The sequence below is a fragment of the Lissotriton vulgaris genome, chromosome 2_2 (genome assembly GCF_964263255.1).
Source record: "Lissotriton vulgaris chromosome 2_2, aLisVul1.2, whole genome shotgun sequence".
Taxonomy (NCBI): Eukaryota; Metazoa; Chordata; class Amphibia; order Caudata; family Salamandridae; genus Lissotriton; species Lissotriton vulgaris.
Genome location: NC_141688.1, coordinates 129,831,192 through 129,853,881, shown reverse-complemented (window position 1 = coordinate 129,853,881; position 22,690 = coordinate 129,831,192). Strand labels below are relative to the sequence as shown.

The window sequence follows — 22,690 nt, the reverse complement described above, 5'->3', positions numbered from 1 at the left end:
GGAACAGGGCAAACCAAACTACAAAAGCCAATTCTTACACTGGGAAGGAAACAAGCTCCCGGGGACCGGTTTCTGGCATTACAGCCGTCTTCGGCCCGGTTTGCTTGAATCCTGATGGTGCAATGAGCCACACTTCTCCAGTTATTAGTCTAGCTGGTTTTCATAACTAAAATCATACAGGGATTGAAGCCTCAAATTGTTGGGGAAGTGGTGACGGCTATTTAACGCAGGAAAGAGTGTCAGGCACGTAGGGGGTTACCTTTTTCTTTCTAAAGCCTCCTCATGGCCTGTATCATCTGTAAAGAATGAGTAACCCGACATATCGCAGGGTGTAAAAGCAGCAGAGAAAGAGTAGAGTTCTGAGGGACACCACTGGGCTGTCGGAGGCTATTTGGAGAGTAAAGGAAATGCTACAGATTGTGACCAAAGGGCCACATGCAGCTTTTCAGCCTAACTGGACCTCTAAACAATATTGTTAGGCTTTTTTTTGTTTGTTTTGGTTTACTGTAAACCGGCTCCCTAAGGTTACATTTAGTAGTGCAAAAAATAGTTAAATGCACTAGGTAGCAAGAAAGTGTAGTCCAATCAATTCAAGATTATACATGTAAAGAAGAATTAATTGGTATAGAAAAGTGTGGCAGCCTAGTTTAACTCCATAAGCGTGCATGTGTTTTACAGGCAGTCTCCGTGTTTGCCTTTCCTCATTCCATCCATTTCACACAGTCTATTATCCATGTACTTTTGACCCCCCCCGTGTTGTTGCCAGCCCCCACTTGCTTCCCGTGTTGCTGCTTACCACCTCCAGCCCTCCTTGTTCCCTTCCACTTGTTGCTGAATCCGTTGTGCTCTGTGTTGGTGCTTGCCCTCCTGTCCAATGTTGTTGCTTGTACACCCATGTTTGCTGCACGCCCTCTCGTCGTTTTGTTGCTTGCCCTGTGGTGTTTGTTGCTTACCCAAGCCTGCAGTGGTTGTTGCATGCCTCATGCAGTTTTGCACCCCCCCAAACTTCTCACTGCTTTTCGTTGCTTGTCTCCCATGCATTTGTTACGTGCCGCCCTATCGGAACCCCTTTTCAGAGGGCCATGGGCCACGCAGGGGTTACAGGGCCCAACTGTGAGGATTGAGTTATTTTACTCCTGATGTCCTGGGGGTGCCCTACTATGTGCAACTGGGCCTAGTACCCCTTCTAAACTTGACTGTTAGTGGGAGACATGAACAAACAGTGGAAGGCTTCCTCTGGGTATGTGGGGGTGAGGAGGAATACAGATCAGTGAACATGGCTCATAACTGCACGCAGCAGCAATAAATTATTGTACAGCCAAATGCTTACTATTATAACCAAAAGAAGTATTTTAATTCTAACTCTACTTATTTAAAGGAAAATTATGGCATTCAACACATTACCCCATTGAGGTCAGGGCTCTATTGTCTCAGTGGCTAGTCCTTGTCCCACCTCTTCCTTTCAATGTGATTGGGGTTAATCCAGTTCGCTGGGGTCCGCATCCAGGGAATGCTTACTATCAACCTGTATATCAAAAGTCCACACTGACTCTTCAGATACAGTCAAAAGTGTCTTCGCTCCATAACCCTATCAGGAGCGAGTCCCCCAGGGTCTGCTAGGCCGTAACAAGTCTTTCCTGCTCTGGCAGGTAAAAAATGTGCAGCGTCTTGGAGGGTTCCCCGTCCGCAGGTACTCTCAACAGCTCCAGTCCTGCTCAGCGAGTCGGCTGTATGTGGACTTAGCAGCAGCACTCGACAAGGGCAGGCTCTCTCCTCAGCATATTCGCTTGTGCTCTAGCAGTGGTCACAGGTGTTTCCGAGCTTCTTCTGCAGGCTAAATTTCCATGGAGATGGAGGGGTGTTTCCAACGCCACTAATCATGATCCCGCTGAGGTGAGGATGTACCCATGGCGTCCTTGCTCGGTCCACGGTCTGTTGCAGTTTTCATTGCTCCTGGTCACCTATGAGTTGTAGCTGCTCAGTTCACTGACTCCCACCCAATCCTCATGGCATATTTATTCCCTGCAGTCCCTCCTTGCATACAAGGTTGCTGCACCAATGCCAAGTAAAGCTTTGGCCCTTACTGCATGGCAGTCCTTACCACAGAGGCCCCTCCTCTCCTGGCATACGAGGTCGCCACTATGGTGTAGCGCAGGCTTCAGCCCTGATCCCAAAGCAGTCTTTTCCACTGTGGCCCTTCCTGACTCACAAGGTCACCACAACGGTGCTGCACAGGCTTCCGCACTTAACTCACTGCAATCTTTTTTTTCTTTGGTCATAGGCAGGCATTTTGCAGAGCATCCCCTCCTCAGACAGCCCAGGTGTCTACTTGGCAGATGACCGTTTTTGTTGTCTCATAATGTATCTTTACAGGCACACTTGCATTCAGTGTATGTGCGCAGCACACACTCTGTCCTCCATTGTTTGTGTCACCATAGGCACACATCCACTCCGCACACATACATTCTCAGCGTGCACTGCTCAGTACTGTAGCCTTTTTAGGTCTCGCCTGTCGATGCGCATGCGCATCGAGCTTGCGAGACTATGGGGGCTTAAACAGTCTTTAACCAACTTGCAAGGAATCGTGGCGATTCCTTGCAGTGCCCGTGAAATTCCATGTCCATGCGCATTGAGCTTAAAAGCGCGTGCACATGCCCCCAGCCGCCTGCCTTGCATGTCTTTTCCCTCAGGCACACCCCCGCTCCGCCCCCTCCCCTGCCTGCCGTGTCGCATTTCGAATCGCCGTCTGTTCCCTCAGCCGCACTCCAGGCCCCTGCTGCTTTCACACCCTCTCCCCGCTCCGCCCCCTCCCCGCCGTGTCTCATTTCTCCTCCCCCCTCCCCTTCTCTGCCTTCCCTCCGTCTTGTTTTTTTTTTTTTTTACCCGCTCCGCCCCCTCCCCTGCCTGCCGTGTCGCATTTCTCCCCCCCTTCTCAGACTGTCCGGCACCCGCACTTCAGCAGTGGCGGCCACACATTCAACTTCCATAAGCAAAATGATGGGTCCATGCTTTTAACGCGCTAATTGTTCCTTTAGACCCTTGGCGTGAATGCCTCGTTTAGTGGCATTCGTTATACCCTTTTTCGAGCCTCTTCGGGAAATGTTTCCAGTTGGGCTTGTTTTGGTAGGACGAATGTTTTTGTTTTGGGCTTCTTTTGAAGGTGAGTTGTGCTCGTTTTATGGCAATTTTAGAAACAAGCTCATATGATACATAAAGGCCACTTTACATCTAATTTGAATTAAGGCTGGCAATACGCCGGACAGGTGGTCTCGGCAGATAATTTGCTTAGTCAACAATTTGTAGGAGTTATAGGAAAAGAGCATATGGTTCGATCCACTTAACACGTTAATTTGCACAGCGCCTAGGCATCCAGCGTCAGGACATGCATTGGCTACCATGTGTTTCCTAACCAACTTCATTCGGGATTCTGAGGTTCCGGGATGTTACGGGCCATGTGTGCAGTAAACAGAAGTGCTGCCACAGCCTATCAAACACTCCTCCCTCATATAAAGTTAATGTATTTCGCCCAAAAAACTTGTAACCCATTAGTTTACGGCTAGGGATCTACAACAAGCAGCAGCGACATCTCAAGTGCTCACTAGTCTACCACACTCTAGAGTTGAGAGCACAGCACGCCAACAAGACACAAGTAGTATTGGGAAGGGGGCGTTGTTAAGAGGATATTACTGGCAAACAAACAAATACAGTTATGTAATAAAACCATTCACGTATGTTACTTCCCTCAAGAGCAACAAGGCAGTTGACATCGACTTCCAGTGTCCATATCCATTCAAAAGGCCAATTAATTTACAACGCGAGTAAAGTTTAATCAGATTTGTTGAGCTTTTATGCAGCAGTGTTAATGTATGCTCAATACGAGTCTGCCCTACTCCAAAAACTTTTAAACTGTATTTATTTAATCAGGCAAGGCAATTGGTACACAATATAGGCAAAACATTATCACATGGCTTTCACTATTTACGACTACTGACAAATACATGTCAGTGATGGTCATGCGGTTTACAGATGGATACCGTGCAATTTTCGTCCTTTTAAAATAAGCTAAATTGCATCGTGATCCACCGGACAACAGCAAAACATACATGGGGCCAGATTGACTGAAGCCCGACGACAAGCCCACCTTTCCTCCACAGGCCGGGACAAGTGCAATACTTTAAACATAGTCACAAGTAATGCAACAAATCCCCACCCATGGAGAAGTCAGCATGAAACTTACCTGTTAGAACAGATCGTGTCCTTCAAACATCCAGAGTTGATTTTAACTGAAACAATCAATTTTGCATGGATTTGCACAGCGACCTACCAACAGGCTGGATGCAAACCTGCAAAACTAACCATAACAGCATGTTGTGTGTTCCTCTGATCTTTTTTCCAGCACTTCTCTTGCACTAAAACAGAAATTCGACGGATTCGCTTCTTAAAATGTGAGAACTATTGCATTTTGTTCATGCATTTACCAGGGTCTCTGCACCAACTGTAATTTGAGTGGCAATGCCCCTATTTCTTTACACCCATTATTTTACTCGTTATAGCTAGTACATAGCTGAATTTGAACAGACTCCTTCTTTTATTAGATGAATACATCTAAGTCACGTACATACAAAACATGTTGCTTTACAAATGCTATAGGTGTCACATTTGAAAAAGTTTAAAGTATTGGCATTGTAAATGACAAAGCTATTAATTTGGCTATTTTCAAGACCAACACATTAAATAAAAATTGTCATTTACAAAACCAATAGCTCCAACTTTTCTAATGCGAGACCTATTGCATTTCCAAAGCTTGTTGTATTGTGCCACTTGCCAGCACACACCTTCACCATGCTTGCTCTGTACTACACTACACTCTTCATGTACTGTACTCCTCGCAGGTACACATACACCTAGAAAACGCACTCCCCATGCATGCACTGCATAGTACTACATCTTTCAAGTACTGCAATCCTCGCAGATAAACATGCACCTAGTACATGCGTTAATCATGCACACACTACTGCTCTGTCCCTGTCTTGTACCCTTCCCAGAACCAGTGCGCTCACCAATCCTGCACAGCACTTCACATCTAACTGATGTAGGCTGTAGGGCGAGTTAAGCACACAGCAGCATAACTTGGAAAAAAAGCATGTAGGTCTCACTTCTGTGGCATTGGTTAAAAAGGACCTTTTTACTTCCACTGATCACTACATGGTATACTGTTAACTCTGGGTGAAGGCAGTAACCTTCCACCGCTTTGAGGGTAGCACTCGGGCACCACCCCTCTCATTCCAACAAGAATCCAATCCATGAGACATGCCTATGTCATGGCGCACACGCATGAGCTGTGTTTACCTATAACAACAAAATATTCATTTGAGATTGAGACAACTGTACAGCTGGGCACTCAGGGCAGGGGTACACGTCCATTACGATTGATGCAGAGGAATTTCCATCCCAACATGCCCCTTTATGCGTTTTGTTGCTTGCCCTACCATCTGATGTTGCTTGCAACATCTGCTCTCCCTCCAGTCCCAACGGCAGAAAAAGCGCTATAACTCGGCCAGCGCTGGCCGAGTCATATCACTGTTTTTTCCCCAAACTTTCAGCTGTGCTGCACAGCCCCCACACTGCTATAGAACATGGCTGATACACATAGAAAAAGCCAATTGACTTTTCCAATGCTTGTTAAATTTCACCCCTCGCGCTCATCAGGAGAAGAAAGGGAAGTTTAGTGTCATGTACTGTACTGTTCTGTACACAAGTAACATTTTAAAGGACCGGGTCCTTCACCGACCCTACTTTCTTCCAGTTCTGGTACGTGAGTATAGGTGGGTAGAAGGGACAATGGCATGACGTCACATGTTAGTACCTGCTTCTAATTTGTTCGATGGCAATGTGTTAGGGTGACCAGAATTTTAAAGCCAAAAACCGGGACATTTCACAAAAATAGAGACTACAATTTTACTTCAGGCGACATGAGCTCCTCAGCAAAGAATTACAGAACAGGCAGTAAGAACATACATAAAATGCATTTTTAATCCCAAAAGCTTGCCTGTTAATTAAATTGTTTTCTTGAAACAATTGCTAACTATTCCTGCTGCTTTGTTAAAACCTAAAAACCTCCAACCGTTTTCAGTCGACCCTCCTTAAAAACGGGGACATGAGCTACATTTGAAATTTGCTGGGACAGCTGGCTAAAAACTGGGACTGTCCTGGCAAAACGGGGACGCCTGGCCACCCTACATTGTGTGGAAGTTGGAAGCCATGCACTTTCGCGGGGTTTGTTATCCGTTCTTTAGGGGCGGCAGTAACGGAAGTGGGTCCTCTGTAGAGATGCATTTCTACTTGCAAGCAGTGAAGAGGACGCCGAGCTTCACGTTACGGTGTGTGCTGGTTGACGGGAAGCTTTTGTTCTTCCCCCGGCCTCTAAGAGCACAGTGCTGCGTAATGCTCAGGAAATCCTCGGCGCGCTGTCGCTGCAATAGATGCAGCGTTATCGCAAAGACCCGCTTCATTGGTCGAGCCCTGACGCCTCCCTGCGATGGCGCACTGTAATCTCACCCTGAGCCCTTCTTGGCGGCCTCTTGCTTCTCTAGAGGAATATTTTAATTGTCGGTTTCTTTTAATGTTTGCAGCCGATACACACACCTCTTTGACAGTGGGAGTAGCTCGAGCTCGTTTTGGGGCCCTCCTTCCCTCTGAGTTCTTCCTCATCCGTTTTATACTTTTTCTGTCCTTTGGATCCTCTCCAAAAGTGACCGAGTATCTGTTTCCGATCACGAGCTGTATGTACATCAACAGACTTGTGTTAACCTAATTGGCTCATCCCACAGATGGCCCTGCTAACAACGGCACTGCTGTGCAAGGTAAACTCCACAGCATACTAAGTCCGCACATAACATCCGGTCTTTTAGAAGAATTGAATGTTATTTACATTTTCATCTAATGCAGTACAATCACAAAACCTCAAATTTGAACATGCATTACAGGAGCAGCATCATTGTTACAATGATGCTGCTCCTGTAATGCATGTTCAAATGTGGGGTTTTGTGAGCTTGTTTTTGCACTGACTGCGTGAGATGTGCACTATTTGCTAGAGTAAAGTCAGGGTACACCGCAAGCTAGGTTTCTGTTTTGCAGCAGTAGTGTAACCAAGCATCTAGTTTCCTCTGCACGCTTGTCCATGCGTGATATCTCTGTATCGTTTTTCCTGAGAAAATTGAAATATTCTGAAATGCCCCAGTGGACTCAAATTTTGTGAAGCTGCCTGAAGAGGTATTACGTTGAGATACTGTGGTGATTTTATCACCGACTACCTTAGATCTGGTAGAGACCGCTTTAGCTATTTGCCATTCTCACTTTTTTTTTCCATAAAAGCGTAATAAAGTATTCAAATATACATACAGTGGCTTTCACTCGGCTCCCTTACTCCTCTGGTCCGTGCAAATCATATTCACATTTGGCGTACGCCCACCACAGCATGTATAGAATGGGGTAATGGGTGAGTAACCTTCAGCCATCGCCTCCTTCTACTGTGAGTAGTGGCTGATCCTTTACCCTGTGCTCTGTGCTGTGGTAATACTGTCTCTAGCCCAGATCTAAAATGAGAAAACCGACCAAGGAGGAAACCAAAAGAGGGACAAACCCTCTTCTCCGGGAGGAGAGGCGTCCGTACAATGCAGAATCCAACTAGGATTAATTCATATTCCAGTGTGGGGAATGTTTGTAGAAAGAGCGTTTAGAAAAGGATTTAAAATTTGTGTCCCAAGTTGAGCTAAGGATATTTTGTCTCTCGGGCACAAGGTTAACAAGCATTTACAAAACTACTCCCTTTCTACACTAAAATGCAGAGCTATGTTTATGCTTGTTTTCCAGTTCCACACATGTGCATGTGTCAAGAAGACCAAAGAACTAATGGGAACAGATGCACTCTAATGGAGTGCGCTATGCCAAAGATAGCTTCCTCCGGTACGAAGCGGAAAGATATGTCGACCATTCATAAAAATATGACACCAAAAATGCTCCTGGGTGGTGTGAACACAAGAATAGGGAGGAAAGCTTACAAATCGTGGGCAAAAAAGCGATAGAACACAAAGCTGTTCAGTCGTGGACAAGAGGCCTACCCAAATCCTGCTCGGAGTGTATTGGAAACAGCAGGTCTTGCCAGCAGACAGATAAGACTGTATGGCGCTGAGACCTAAAAATGAAGTGAAAACTGGAGCGGTTAGGACCTTGTGTTTCTTCCTGATATGGTCAACATGTTTTAGCCTTTCCTAAGCACCTCTCTAGGTCTGGGCTTTCGTCAGTGCAAGGGGCCTACATACACCATAAGAAATGTTTCCACAGCAAAGCATATAACATAACAGTGCTGATACCAAAAGGTTATGTGACTATGTCATCAATACAGTGATGTGACGTTGCCATGGGCAGCTAACGCACACGATATAATGATATACACATTATCGTATGACCAGATGACCACTGCAGACGTGCCCGCATTGCTTTTTACTACAACTGTATGGATGCACTTGTAAATACATGGTGCCTCCAAATGCCCTATACCACCAATGGAGGAGCCAGGACCAGTAATCACAGAAAGATCGTGACTATGGTCATCAGTCTGATTAATAACTAAATATATCAGGGTAACTTTAATCTTCACATCAAACCTGTGATCTTGTAGCAGCAATACCAATTTTAATTGTTTCTCAACAGCCTCAATCTTTTAAGACATAAGATATGCAAAGACTTTGTAAGGAAAATTAATAATTCAAATTAAGGAACACTTTGCTTGCGTCTTTTTGCTGTGTGGCTCACGTATAGATAACTGGAGTGTGTTAAAATTAATGGCAACATATCCCTTCTTTCTCAATCAATTGTGGCGTGGAATAAATAACATGCCCATGTAGGTCTATCTTCCTGTTCTGCTGTATGAAAGTGAGAGTGAATATTAGTAGCGCCCTATTACCCTGCGGAATACAAATGTGCAGGAAACTTTAGATCATGGCTTAGTTAAAGTTAATTTCTGCTTTCTGAGTTTGTAATGGTCTAGTTCCATGTCCTATACGTGCAAACTATTTTGCTTTAAGAACACACTCTTAATTGTGCGGCAAATGATTTTGGTCAGCAGATTGTAGGCTAAGAATGTACCTTTTTTTCTAATGCAGACAAAGTGGGCACACGCTTTTTTTAGGTTTTGCCTGCAAGTGCGCACGTAGTGCGCATGCGCAACAAAACCTTATGAGTCTCATGTGGGATCGATGACCCGCCCCCGGCTCCCATTGGCTAGCTCCATAAATGGAGGCTAGCCATTAGGAGCCGGATCTGTCCGTCAAGGCCAGACCAGATTCGGGGGCGTTCCCGCGTTTTTTTCCCTGGGCGTGGTTCCGTTCGTCTTGGAGGCGGTCGGAGAGTTCTCCCCTTTGGACCTCTCGGAGGGGCAGCGAGGGTCGCAGATCAATTAATCCCATGCATTATCGTGCCTACTAGAAAACTCAGTTGTAAAAAGATAACTGATTGTCATTTGAAATTACTATCTCTTGGAGGTGAGATTTTAGTTTGTTGACAATTGAGTGTAATCCATGCACTAGTTGCTTGCGGTGGGGTTGTTCTAATGTTACATTTCAATATCCATGTATTTTGAGAGTGGAAGCAAGCAGCGGCGTCACTATGGGGGTGCGGGGGGTGCGGACCGCACCGGGTGTCAACCCATCATGGGGTGACACCAATCTGGTTATGCTGCTGGCTCGCTGTGTAACTCAAACACAGCTCTGCACTGCAGTGAAGCCTCTAATCTGCTCTGCTGCTTTATTATAGTGCAAGCGCTGCTCACACCCCCGGTTACGCTTGGTACTTTGTTACTACTGTTGTTAGCTCCCTGGCCTCGGGCTCTCTGCTTTGCTCGGCCGCACCCGCTGTGTGGAGAAAACAAAAAGAGGGTGGGGTTGGGTCGGAGTCAGTTGCTGCCAGGCCTTTCATCCCGCCAAGAGGTCGCATCACTGGCAGAGCTGTGAAGTAAACTGCACCTGCCTTCCCTATTTCATAATCATTGGAGAAAAACTGTGCACTTTTTAAGACAAAAATGAGCGTGATAGATGCGCTCGCCGTTTTTAAGCACTGGTTGTTACCATGGTGACATTTTAGAACATTGGTGCACTTTCTTTAGTTGGAATAAAAAGTCCTAAATAAGCCTGTGCGTCTTGTGGTTACCCCTGGGGGTGCTTTTCTCGGAGGCACTGAGGAGCAAAATTCCCCATAATGTTCAGAAATTATAATGTTCGATAAAGCAGGAAAATATAACTGAGCCACTCATAAACATCACATTACACAATAAGTTATATTTATGACTACAGTGGAAAATAATATCGGGAGTGATATTGATTGCACCCCAGGGTTCTTCTGGGAAAGATACTTTGAAGTTTATCTTCGTCTGTTTTCTATGTTTGCTATATTAGATCAGAAAGTACTCGATTGCTTTCCTAATGTACTTCTGTAACTAATCTGGTATTTTTATGATGATGTATTACATTTCTGGGTGTCTGTGGGATATGGAAGAAACTCCCCCAGTTCCCTCCATAGGGAGCGTTTCTTTCGCCTTGAGGCCAGTCAGAGTTCAAGTTTGATATCCTAGTCACACATTTGTTTTACAATTCGTTCAGGTTACAGGAGCAGTTTCGTTTCTGGTGGTTTACAGCAGCTGTAAGATCTCCTTACAGTTTGTAATTGCTCAAATGGGTGACATTTCTGCTATTTATGTTTGTCCTGGTCTTCTTGTTTGTTTTTGCTCGTGAGTAAAGTGTCCCCCATAATCGTTTAATACCATTCATAATTTCACTGAAATTCTGAAAATGTAACACATAAGCAATTCTCTCAGACGGGGGCTCCTGGGGCACAGTCCAGGCCTCACATCTCCAGGCTTCAGTACTCGAGTCGTGGTTCAGCTCCGCTCCCCCGAGGCAACGGGGGCTCCGCAGAGAGGCCCCGGGGGTCCAACACAGCAAGGGGTGGGGGCGCGGGGGGGGCTCAGAGCAGAGGAGCACAGAGGTCCCGGGGTTCCAGTGCAAAATTGGAAGGCAGAGGGAGGCTCAGAGGCAGCAGCACAGAGGATACACAAGCGCCTAGAAGCCGTGTACATGAAGCAGGTGAGCGCTGCCTGCGGGAGGACGGAGCTCCGGGTGAGGCAGAGCACTGACCGAGGAGCTGCAGGGTCAAGAGACACCCCGAGAAGAGCCGCGCCCACAGCTGTCATCTTATAAATATACTTGTCCAAGATGGAGGAACAAAGTCTGATGGATGAGGCCGCTCGTCGAGGACACCATCGGTACTGCTCTAGCAAAAATGTCACTTTTCCTGGAAATCCAAAAGAGAGGGAACTCAGGCCAAAATAAGAATTATTCACAGGTTCAACATACAAGAGTAGTAGGACTCCTGCAGCGGTTAATAAAAATGTCAAGAGCAATGCCAATAGCTCTAACTTTAACTTTAACAAAGGCAAAACCATTGCATTGTAAATGCTTGTTTTTTTAAGGTTTTTTTTTTAAGGCATTCACTTTTAAATTTGACCCTGTCATCAATAGGAAGATAATCCAGCGATCGTCAGAGGGTTGGGACATTACCTTTTCTTGTCCTCCTAACCGGGCTCAAAAAGATACTGCCACGTCACTCAAACTCAAATCCCTGTACTGGCTCCCCTACACAACTAAAATTCAACAAAAAATTGTCTGCATGACGCATAAGGCCTTCCTCCACAACACCCCTAACTATCTTGTCCAAAAAACTCTTAACGATCCGGCGGCTCCAGACCATCCAGAAGCTCCAACTCCCTTCTTCTGAAAGTTCAGATTCCACAAGAAGAAAACCTACAACCGTGCATTCTCTGGGCTTGCCCAAAGAATCTGAAACTCATTTCGTCCTGAAATCAGAATGAATCCCTTGGTCTTATCATTCAAGAAAAAAGTCAAAGAATTAATTATGAACACATTTCTTCTCTCACAGGACTAAGTATTCTCTGGGTACCTTACGCAATCTTCCACGCAGTAAAGACCTTAAACCCCGCTTCCCTTCACAACACTGCCTGAACTCCAACAATATGTTATTAATAATGAAGGTTCTGTCATTCAACTGTTAATGAATCTGTATTGAATGTGATATGGCAGATTTTACCACTCTGCACGAAGTAATTTTGTAAAGCTCTTCGATACCCGCAAGGGTCATGTTTGCGCTATGAAAAGTTATTTAAATAAATAATAAGCGTTGTTGCTGTATTTTGGAAGCATGCAAACTTTCAATGATGTAGTTGAAAAAATACCTCATAGTGACTTTTGTAATTTCCATTCAGTCGCTTTGGCACCAACGATAGGACTGTTTCTGTTTAGGAATGTAATTAAGTATCAGCTGAAGTTAGTGGCGCACAATTAAGACTGTTTTAGGCGCTCTTCCTTCTACAATTTGAAGGATAGATTTTTCCAGTGCAGTCCTAAGATTATTAACTTTGTCAGTACTGAGCACAGAAACAGTAGAAAACATCATCAAGGAGGTGCTATCGAATGCAGTTTGTAACCTTTCGAAGGCTAGAGAGTATTACGTTGCCCTGCTACCATTTAGTTGCAGGATTTGTTTCTCATTTTGGGCTTCATCTCAGAAACTGTGCATGAACAGCTCAAAATGACTAGGTTGGGTGCGCATAAGCCCGTGAGTCAGTGGATTTAAGAGCTTATTTGAGAGCTAAATGACCAGTGTCTTATCAGAAAAAAAGTAGGTAAGCATGTGATGGCATTATCAGCTAATTGTCGGTCAGGGTCCATAGTCTATGCATTTAATATTAAATCCTGTCTTGGCAGTCACAGCGGGTATTTCATCTCTTAATTTGATGATATTATTCCTAAAGGTAATAAACAGGATTTTGACTAAACCTGTTAGTGGGAGTCCATGTTGATGGCATTGAGCCTTTCTGCTGAAGTGCCGAGCTTTGTGCATTAGCCTTTGCATTTCCAATTAGTGTGCCAAATGATTTTCTTTTTCACAAAGATCCTTGTGTAATATATCGGCTTATTTCTGCACAGCAGATGACTTTATTTTCTGGGGTTTCTCTTTAGTTCTATTTTTTTTTGTGGTTTATGTCTTTACCTCTATCGAAATTTGTAGGAGCAGTGGGCTTGATGGGTTTGTCTTCATACAAATTGTGTCGGTAAATATACTGTTGATGAGAAGGAAGCTGTTGAAAAAGATGGGGCAAGACCATTATCTTGTTGCCCTATCTGTACGTAAATCGTGGATTTGTAGATCCAGGAAAAAAAGAATTTCATTTTTAGGTCTCGGCCTGATCCAGCACATGCGCTGGTCTGGCCGAGACATTTAGTAGCTGCTTTGAATAGTGCTATTTTCCTGGCGACCAGCTTACTATCACACACACAAGAGCGTGCGTAATAGAAATCTTGTGGCTGGCAAGGTAGCACTTGTGGTGACGCGCGTGCGCACCACTCGCGGTTTTTGTTAGTTTTTGCGAACGCGATAGGCGTGCGCTTGTTAATAAATGCAGTGATCTCAAATGATGTACTAATTTGAAACACTACTGCATGGTAAATAATTTGCTTTTTTGAATTAGGAAGAAACTTTGTCCTATTTTCACGTTGGTTCATAATTTACATGCCAAATATTTTCATGACTGGTGCACGGGCTCCTAGAGCCAAACCAGACCCTGGCTTGGCTCTTCGAGTTAATAAATTGCCTTTACTTTTGCCTCTAAGTCTAACCCCTAGAGAAGACCAGCACACAGGAGGCACAGGTTGCTTTAGGGCAGCAGTAACGGCCTATGTGGCGTGGGACAGTAGCACACCACGATTGAACAAAATCTGCAGCGCCCGCCCGCTGTAGTGTGTCATGGTGAGCTTGCTGACACATCCCTCCGCTTCATCTCCCCAGTTTCAACTAGCTACCATTTCCGTGTTTCACCTTAACTTGCTGACCCACCTTGCCTGTACTGACCTAGTTTCGGGAAGCCCCTGCACGTGCCCCCAGGCTGTCTGTCTTGCGCACAGTCTCCTTCACACCATCTTGTCAGATCTAGAGCATGCATATTGGACGAACCCCTAACATTCCACAATTGGTTATGTCTGATGGGAGGCTGCCATCTGCTGGTGAGTAAGAGAGGAGGCCGAGTGCAACACTTGCTGATAGCAAGGATTTGATACACTTATATCACCTTTCTAATAATAAAAATATCATATTGAGCGTATCGCTCCATTGCGGATGGTGTACGAAATAGAATGTTGTTGTGCCATTTGACAATAATTTACTTTGAATGTTCAGGATGCAGAATATCTGCGATACCGGCAGAGCTGATCATGTCAGACTTGCTTATTAATATTGTAAAGTACAATCCTGCAGTAAAGGACGTTGGTGTGCACGCCAGTTCTCATTGGAGAACAGCCATACATAGATTTGTTTTCTAAACGGGCATTTACCTTGAATAGCACCCAAGTGTTGAGATTGCACGTTCCAGGAGTGAAGGGCATGGGCTCCGAACCGCAGGCCTCCGGGCGGAACGCAATGCTGTGGTAATGAGTCATGTGTGGCAGTATATGCGCGTGAGCCTTTTCCTGGAGATAGTGACAGGGTTTTTGGCGCCATGTAATCTGACCTCGCCTTCGAGTGGCGGGTCACACAACAATCACAAGGCCGCACGTCGAGACACCGAGGATGCGCGTCGCACGCGAGCGCGGAAAGACCAGGCCACTGTTGCTTCCTTCCATCAGCAGTGGTTTACTTTGCATCATTCAGTAATCTGTAAGCACCAGTCTATGGCGATATGAAGACGGGCAGATGTACGCGTGTAACCAAGTGAAGATACTACTAGTAGCAAAGTACAATAACAGCAGAGGCGTTTGAGGAAAGGCTAATATGAACAATCTACCTCTAGTTTTCTGCACCTCAATTAATTTGCAAGAACGGAGTTTTAAAAAACGCTGGTTTACAAGAGTTTCGCTCTCAGAAGCCGGTGGAGCAGGGGCGAAGGGAGTTGCCTTATTTGACGCAGGCTGGTTCTCTTTGTGATGTTGCAGGAGTTCCAGCTCAAGTTTGCAGTAGAGTAGTGGATTCCTTATTCTGGTCTTTTGAAGACCAGTGCCTTTTTGGAAACGTTTTAGGGAGCACAGTAGTGTCTTTAGTGAAAGGATGGGGGGTGTATAGAGCATCACCCACCCTGAAGAGGGGCATTCTCTGACTGATAATAAGGGACTTCAGTCAGGTGTGCTCGTGTCTTTAGAGTATCACCAGGATTCGCAGAATTTGCCTAGCTGCATGTGTTTCTGAACCCTACACTGACCCCTATGCCTCTCTCCTACGCACCAGTGCCTAGGAGGAATAATGGCTCTACAATGACTTCCTGCTGGAAGACCTCTCAGATTTTAAAGCTACTTTTCACATTTTCTGCCCGAGACCATGTTTTCCTTGATTGTTTTCATTGGCTGCTTTTAGGCTCAGACACAGAACCTGAAAATAACAAGCTTTGGCATAGCCAATAGGTCTCGCCTTTGGGACCTTATAAGTGTTTAGCCATGCAACTGTTAATGTTGTTGCAGTAAGGATATTCTGCTGCATAACTGAGTACTAATAAGGTCCCAAAGGCGAGACCTATTGGCTATGCCAATGCTTGTTCTTATCTACCAGATTTGTATGGTCTTTGATATTTACTGGAACCGGTTCTACTGTCGTAAAAATCAAGAAATAGAAAGGTATGATCAGGTCGAAGAAAATTCAAGTGACTGGCTCCTCAAGGAAGAGTCAAATACCTGCTGGAGATCAAGACATTTCAGATCATATAACCAATATTGTTGTTAAACACATGTACCCAGAGAATGTAATAGTCTGACTGTAGCTAAGTAAGCAGCACACGAGCACTCAACCATGGCCATTTTGGGGGCAGCGTTTTTTTCAAAACTCATTCCAGGGTGGAAGTCCATGCTTACCCATGCATTTCAGTACATAAGCCGTCATTTTGGAAGTACATTTATACTAGATTGGCTGTTTGAAAATATAAGACAACCATTTTTGAACTTTACATTAAAAAAAAAAAGTTGTATGTGGGAATGCAAAAAAGAAATGTCTGCTGCTGCTGTGCATGTGTCAAAATTGGAGGAAACAAAAAGCACCAAGGGGTATCGTGGGTAAGGACGAGGGATCAACAATGAGCAGGGGAGGGGGTCCAGTAACATTATGCAGCGGCCAGGCTTTCACCAAAATGTCAAAAATAAAAAACCGAATTAAGCGGCACGACACGAGGGATGGCGTTGCAGTGTATGAGGTGTATGGATTTATGGTGTTGCGTGTACTGAGAGGGATTGAAAAGCTGTATGCTCACAAGGAGCACAGTCAACCAAATAAATAAAGTTCCCTGATGTTGGCAGGTAAAGGATACATCTCATCCAATGGTAAAGGGACAGTACCACACAAGAAGAAAGTGAAAATAAGAAATAACAAAGAAAGTCGTCAAAGTATAGGAAAGTGTTCTAAAACAAAGCTCGCTCTATGTATTATAGTGTATTTGGAGATAATCAATCTTCAACAACAGATAGCTAAAGCTATTAGTAGGCAATACTCAGACCAATTCTACCTCCAAGCAATCCTTTTCGGCTCTTCCACCCATTTAAGCCAGTCTCATTCATCCACCTTCTAACATAGGCATAGAAATAAGACCAACATCGTAGAATTGCTTCAGCTTCCATTGCTAGCTGGGAGCAAGTGACTCCTGTTGCAACATAGCAATGTCAGTATGCACTGGAGCAGTACACTCCACAACAGAAGTTTCTGTTTTATAGAGGGACTTGTAATGCAGTTGTTTACTTCCTTATCCACAGCTCATTTATTGTAATTCCAATTCCTTTGTGTGCTATCTCATCAGAGTTAAAATTGTTACTTCCTAAATTATTTTTGTGTCCTGATGATCTCACCTGGTGCAAATGTGCATTGTTTGTGGCTCTGCATCCTTCTCTTGCGCACCAAAGTGCTGATTCTTCCTAACATTATCTTACTCCTTGTTGCCATTCAGCAGAACGAAACCTACTTTTAACGTGTTTGGCATACATCTGTACAGATGGCTGTTCACACTGACCCATAACGTGATCCAGCTGACCACTTCCCAATATAATCCTTCACAAAACACTACATAGATCTACTTCAACATTGCTGCCTGCTGTCCAATAGAATCTTCCTCTGAACATTGCGAAGCACAAACCAATGCAGTCTCAACGGACCACTTTGACTTATTCAAGAACTATGTAAGGTGTCCTGAATTTGAAAACCGCCCTTGGTCATACAGAATGTTGAGGATGTAGTAGGCAAATGCGCTAACATCTTTGAGAATTCTCATAAACATGGATATCGATGTATTATTGCATGGAGTAAAGAGCGTCACTTAAGGCATCACTATTCTGCAGCTTCAAAGATACTCTATTCGATCAGTGATTTATACACTGTAAATGAAAATGTATGATTGGAGCAATTATGTTTGTTATCTTTTTTTACGCAAGAAGACAAGTAGTCTTATGAATAACTTGTGAAAGTTCAGTTTGATATAAACTGAGGACCTGACCTGAAGGTGGTTGCTTCTGGTTTCTCAGTTTTCACTAAACCCTCACTTGTCTGTACTCAAGAATGATCACTTCTGACTAGTACGTTCTCACAAACGGCTGCTTCTGCTGTTTTCAAGAACCAGCAATTACCTTATGACGCACAGGGCAGGCACGTGAGCAACATCACACAATCCACTTTCATGAAAAGAACTTGGAGTGACAACATTTCTCAGCTTGAGTAGTGCAGATGAAGCCGTCCATTATACGCATCTTAGGTTAATGTAGTTTCTCGTTCACTTCCCTTTGCAAACGTACGTTTCCTAACATTATTGATGGGCACTGGGAGAATGTTCAATGCCCACAGGTCTTTCGCGAACGCAGAAGTGCACAAGTGTAGCCGATTATTGACCATAGTTTTAGTTGCAGCTGTATGGGCTTTCTTGGGTGGGGTCCTGTAGATGTTCGTGAAAACTAACACATTCTTGTGGGGTGATGACAAATAATTTTAAGGCGCCAACGTCTGTGAAGGGCAAGTGCACATTTGTAGTCTCCTTCTTTATGCAGAGTTGAACATATGGTTGCAGTTCTGTCTGTGCAAATTGTTCACATCCATTCTCAAGGAAATCTGCGGCCGTTTAGATCTCTTGGACTTGTAGAATTCTTTTAGCAGTCTTAATGCTTTACTTTTTATTTTATTTGAAACCGTTATTGGTATTAGCCTCCATTTTATATGTTGATCTTGAAATAGGAATGTTCTTAAATCTGGTTTTGTGTAGTGAATCTCCCATGTATATAGCTTATGTTTTTTTGTTAAATAGTATTGTAAGTAAACCGTTTTGCCGTGCTGATAGCATTTTCAGGCTTCACATTCTAATTGTCCAGTAATTCTGCATTGACCGAATTCTATATTTGGGCGCAATGTCAATGTGTAACGAGGGTGATCACTGAGCCGTTCAACCTGCTCAACAGGAAGTGGTAACGTCCGTCCTGCGCTCATGAGATGCACCGCTGCTCACCACTTCCTTTCACCGAATATTTAGAAGAAAACAAAATGTTAGTTTTTATTTGCAATGGTTAGGCGCTGGCTCTTCAGTTCAAATATTTTCATTCACTCCTGAAAAATATGAAACTAAATGGGATGGTCACATTGAAAAAACAGTAGGCCACTTTCTTTCAAAAATATGCTTACTTTAATGCAAGGAACAAGTGTAACTTTAAGCGGCCAATTATGCATTAAAACAGCACAGAGTATGGTAGTTTTATCTTATTTGTGTTTATATCATAACAAACTGTATTGAGTGCAAACCCATGTAGTATTTCTTGATCTATTGCCCGACGGCCCTGTTAGGAAGTAGTTCTGTCAACTTTCCAAGTGAATGCCTGTGGGTGAATCTCGCTTATTTTTTCAGACATAGTATCTTCTATAGTTTGTAATCTTTTATTCTCGTCCCTCAGTTTCTTTGACTCAAGTCTTCCACCAGTTACCTGGGCTGGTGTTCCTGATCAGATTAGTTGATGTGGTTGAGCATCTATAGCTTTAAGTAGATGTTGTGGTTATGTGCAGGTGATATGGCAGGCACCCAATAAAATAAAATGGGGCAAAGTCAATAGGTCTGACCTGGACAAACCTGTGTGGTGGATACATTTTTTTTGTTATGAGTAAATGCCACAAAAAAATAAAAAAAGAAATGGAACCCCTTAAACGTGGTTGCCAAATATTTGTAATAAAAAAATGTACATTAAAAAAAATTGCTTATTTTTAATAGCGCAATATGCATGCTTCGTAGTGGGACCATGCAATTAGATCAATTACAAAAACCCTTTTTAGTTTTAATGCATATCAAAGTAACATTTGATTCTTAATAGCACAAATGAAAGGCACTATTGGCTTTGAATTTCTGTAACCTAAAGACTGTTTAAACACATAAGGATGACAAGAAAGAGAAAGGAAAGAAACAAAATTGACAAAGTAAAGTATTGATCCACTTGCCATGGCACTTAAATTGACTTTTTTAGGCATATCTGCACATGTAGTCCTACAAAATGACGTTGCCCATAGTGCAAGAGAGCCAATGGTTGAAGTGGGTGGAGCCATTAATTTTCCCATACTGCATATAGTGTTGGGTGGAAACAAAATATGAATGACAGTTGAACAAACTAAGGGATGAAGAGGACCTGCCACATCCATGTATGTATGTTTATTATTTTCTGTGATTACGGGAGGCTAGCGAGACAACAAAATCTCTTTAGACAAGAATTACGAAGGTACTAACTTTTACTGCAAATCTTGTAATGAGGTCTTCAAACTTATGTGACGTTTTCCTGAATGTGGAGCATAGGATGGTTCAATTACTAGCTTTTAAAACATGATGGAATCGTGGCAGGAATACAGAAATATTCGGGGGAAACCTAGCTGGCACTCAGCTTGCTTCTTAGCTTGAGAATTTGATGGATACTGAGTTTCAGACATGACTGTTTTCCATGTGCTTTTCAGAGATAGGTTTGTGTGGGGTTGCATTCTCACCTGCTTCTATCCTCACTTGGTAATGGGTTAACTTTTTTTTTTTTTTAGTTCAAGTTTATTGAAACCAAAACATAGAATAAAAGCATAATACAGTAGACTCAAGCAATGTTTTTCATTGCACATGTTAACGGTACCGGTGACTGCACGCAGCCCTTCTCCTTTTCCAGACACCCCACATGGCACCTTTTTAGGACAGAATGATGTTTGCAGCACAGGTAAAGCATAGGCTGACTGTGTGCTGCATCATGCATCCCTAATTGGGGTATGGAGTAGATGGAACATATCGTGACGGCACAGTAATGGGGGTGCAATGTTGTAGATTGGTCAGTTTTTATGGAGGGATTAGTCATGTATGCTTACAACTTCGTACTTCAAAACTGATACTTTTTTTTCCTCCCGTTTTTTTAGGTATAGATTTCAAAATCCGAACAATAGAATTAGAGGGAAAGAAAATAAAACTGCAAATTTGGTAAGTTTTCTAAACGGTGATCTCGTTGTTTCTTGTTTTCACAAATATTAGTACATTTGTCCAGTATAGGTCAACGTGTTTGAAATTGAAACTATTTCAGAATTCTTCAAAAAAGACAAATCTAACTTTTTTGTTATTTCTTAAATTCCCGTTCTCCTAGTCCACTCCTCCCTGCCTTTCATTCCTGGGTTAACCATCCAGTTTTCAGAGATCCGAGGAGCTCATGGATTTTTCTGTGTCCCTCTGATAACGCCTTCATTGCTGTAGCAGTAATAGTTTCTCACAATGACAGGGAATTTTTTGACTAATTACGGATAATCTGGTCACCTGCCTGTCATGCATGTACTCTTCACAAGTAACCATAAAGCGACAGTGTACAACTCGTAGTACTACCCATCTGCATCTTTCACAATTGTGAAGAAAGAGGCTGTAAAAGCGACAGCACCCCCATCTTGCCTTGACAAGGTGTCCATTTGTCTGTAGCTAAAGATAAAAGATGCTGAGAATACTTGGTGTTGCGAAAGACTCTTCTAACAGAATGTTAGAGATATTTCTTTGTATTATTGGAATGGAGACAGAAAGGGAGACCACCATTGTTGCTGAGACTATGAATCGTGCACAAAAGGAAACCGTAATGTAATATAAAGCAAACCCAAGGAGACGATGGATGGAGCGCTGAAACTTTTCAGACGCTCGCCCCCAGTCACAGATCTGGGTTGAATCCATCATCGTTTTTCAGCTCACTTCGCCACCCCATATCAGACCCAGCTATATGCAAATCAGTCTTGACCCTGTGCCCCATGGGAACAATCCAGCCTGAACTGCCATCGCCTCCCTGTGTTTGTAATGTAATATAAGGCACTGATAGACATTAAACCCTGACAGAAACTGTTTTTGGTATGAGATCGAGGCATTAAATGGACGGTTTGTTTGTAAAAAAATCACATAAACCTCCACAGTGATTATGCTAATCTTCAGGTTACTTTTAGGAGTACAGCATTGGCTTAAAAAAAAAAAAGCCCAGCCTTTCAGAATAAGTTCCATTTAATAGTATTGTACAGTTTGACTTTTACTGTGCAAAGGGTCTGTGTAGATTACTCTTTTGCTTTACATTTGTGGCTTTTCTCCTTCACCTTATGCAGAACAGATCACATTATCACCAATAGAGTGGTTATTCTGCTGAAAATATTTGGTTATGTGTTAAGTGTCTCCTATGTCTGATAAGAGCTAGTGTCATTTATCTACTTTCCTATTTCGTGGTCATGCCTACTTAAGGTCAAGCCTGCTCCGTCTGATCACTTAAAATTATGGGACTGTAATTAATATGGTACATTATTGTCCATTTGTGATATTAACATATTTCTTGTATTCCCTGAGTGATGGTGCCTGGTGCACTCTGCACTAATGTAAGATTTGTGAAATCGGACGGGACACAAAGCATTTGTGATTATGTTGGTAACTTCTTTTGAGTTGTTGTTTTGACCAGATCTCTTGAAAGTGAGAAGTAGCTTGGTTACTGGAGTTTCATTCTCACCAACCAGTCAGTGGGCAGTTTTGGTTATTGAATTTATCTGTTTATCTTGTTTGTATACCAAGCTCTATTATTGGTCATCAGATATTCTCTTTAGAACATTCCCAGGCGTAATCATTTGTTTTTAGAATGGCTGCTTGATATTCTACAAACATGTATCATGAAGTCGTAGTTTGATATCCAGAGAAGATATATGGAAAGCTTTATATTGCATTTATGGGTAGTAATCTGCATTGTAGGAATGAGTATGTCTCGCTTGATTTTTGTAAATTTGAGTGTTCAAATCAACCAGTAAACGAGTTTGTTTGATTGTGATGTGCTATGGGCCCGATTTCATTGTACACTAGTTCAGCCTGTGCTAATCAGACAAAGCCAAGTTCAAGAGACCCTTTGCTCTGGACACTGTATGTCTGCGCGTGTTGCTATGATAGCAGATTTTAGCAGATTTTACTGGAGTTGCGATTAGGGTAACCATTATGGATGGCTGAAGGGGTTGCATTAGGGTGAAGGTTGGAGTAAAAGAGTATGACATGGGCGTTGTTGGAATAAGGGTTTTTGTTCTGGTTGGAGCAAGGGTGGGAAATGGCTTTGAATGCTTTGTT

At 43.3% G+C, this 22,690-nt stretch overlaps 1 protein-coding gene across 1 annotated transcript in view; it reads left to right on the top strand.

The window, feature by feature from the left end:
* The window catches only part of RAB8B (RAB8B, member RAS oncogene family), a 207,615-nt gene that overhangs the window by 38,709 nt on the left and 146,216 nt on the right, over window positions 1-22,690 (top strand). Inside the window, exon 2 of the mRNA XM_086959445.1 lies at window positions 20,497-20,557. Within this exon, the coding sequence (XP_086815571.1) occupies window positions 20,497-20,557 (61 nt within the window). The remainder of the gene's footprint in view (window positions 1-20,496; window positions 20,558-22,690) is intronic.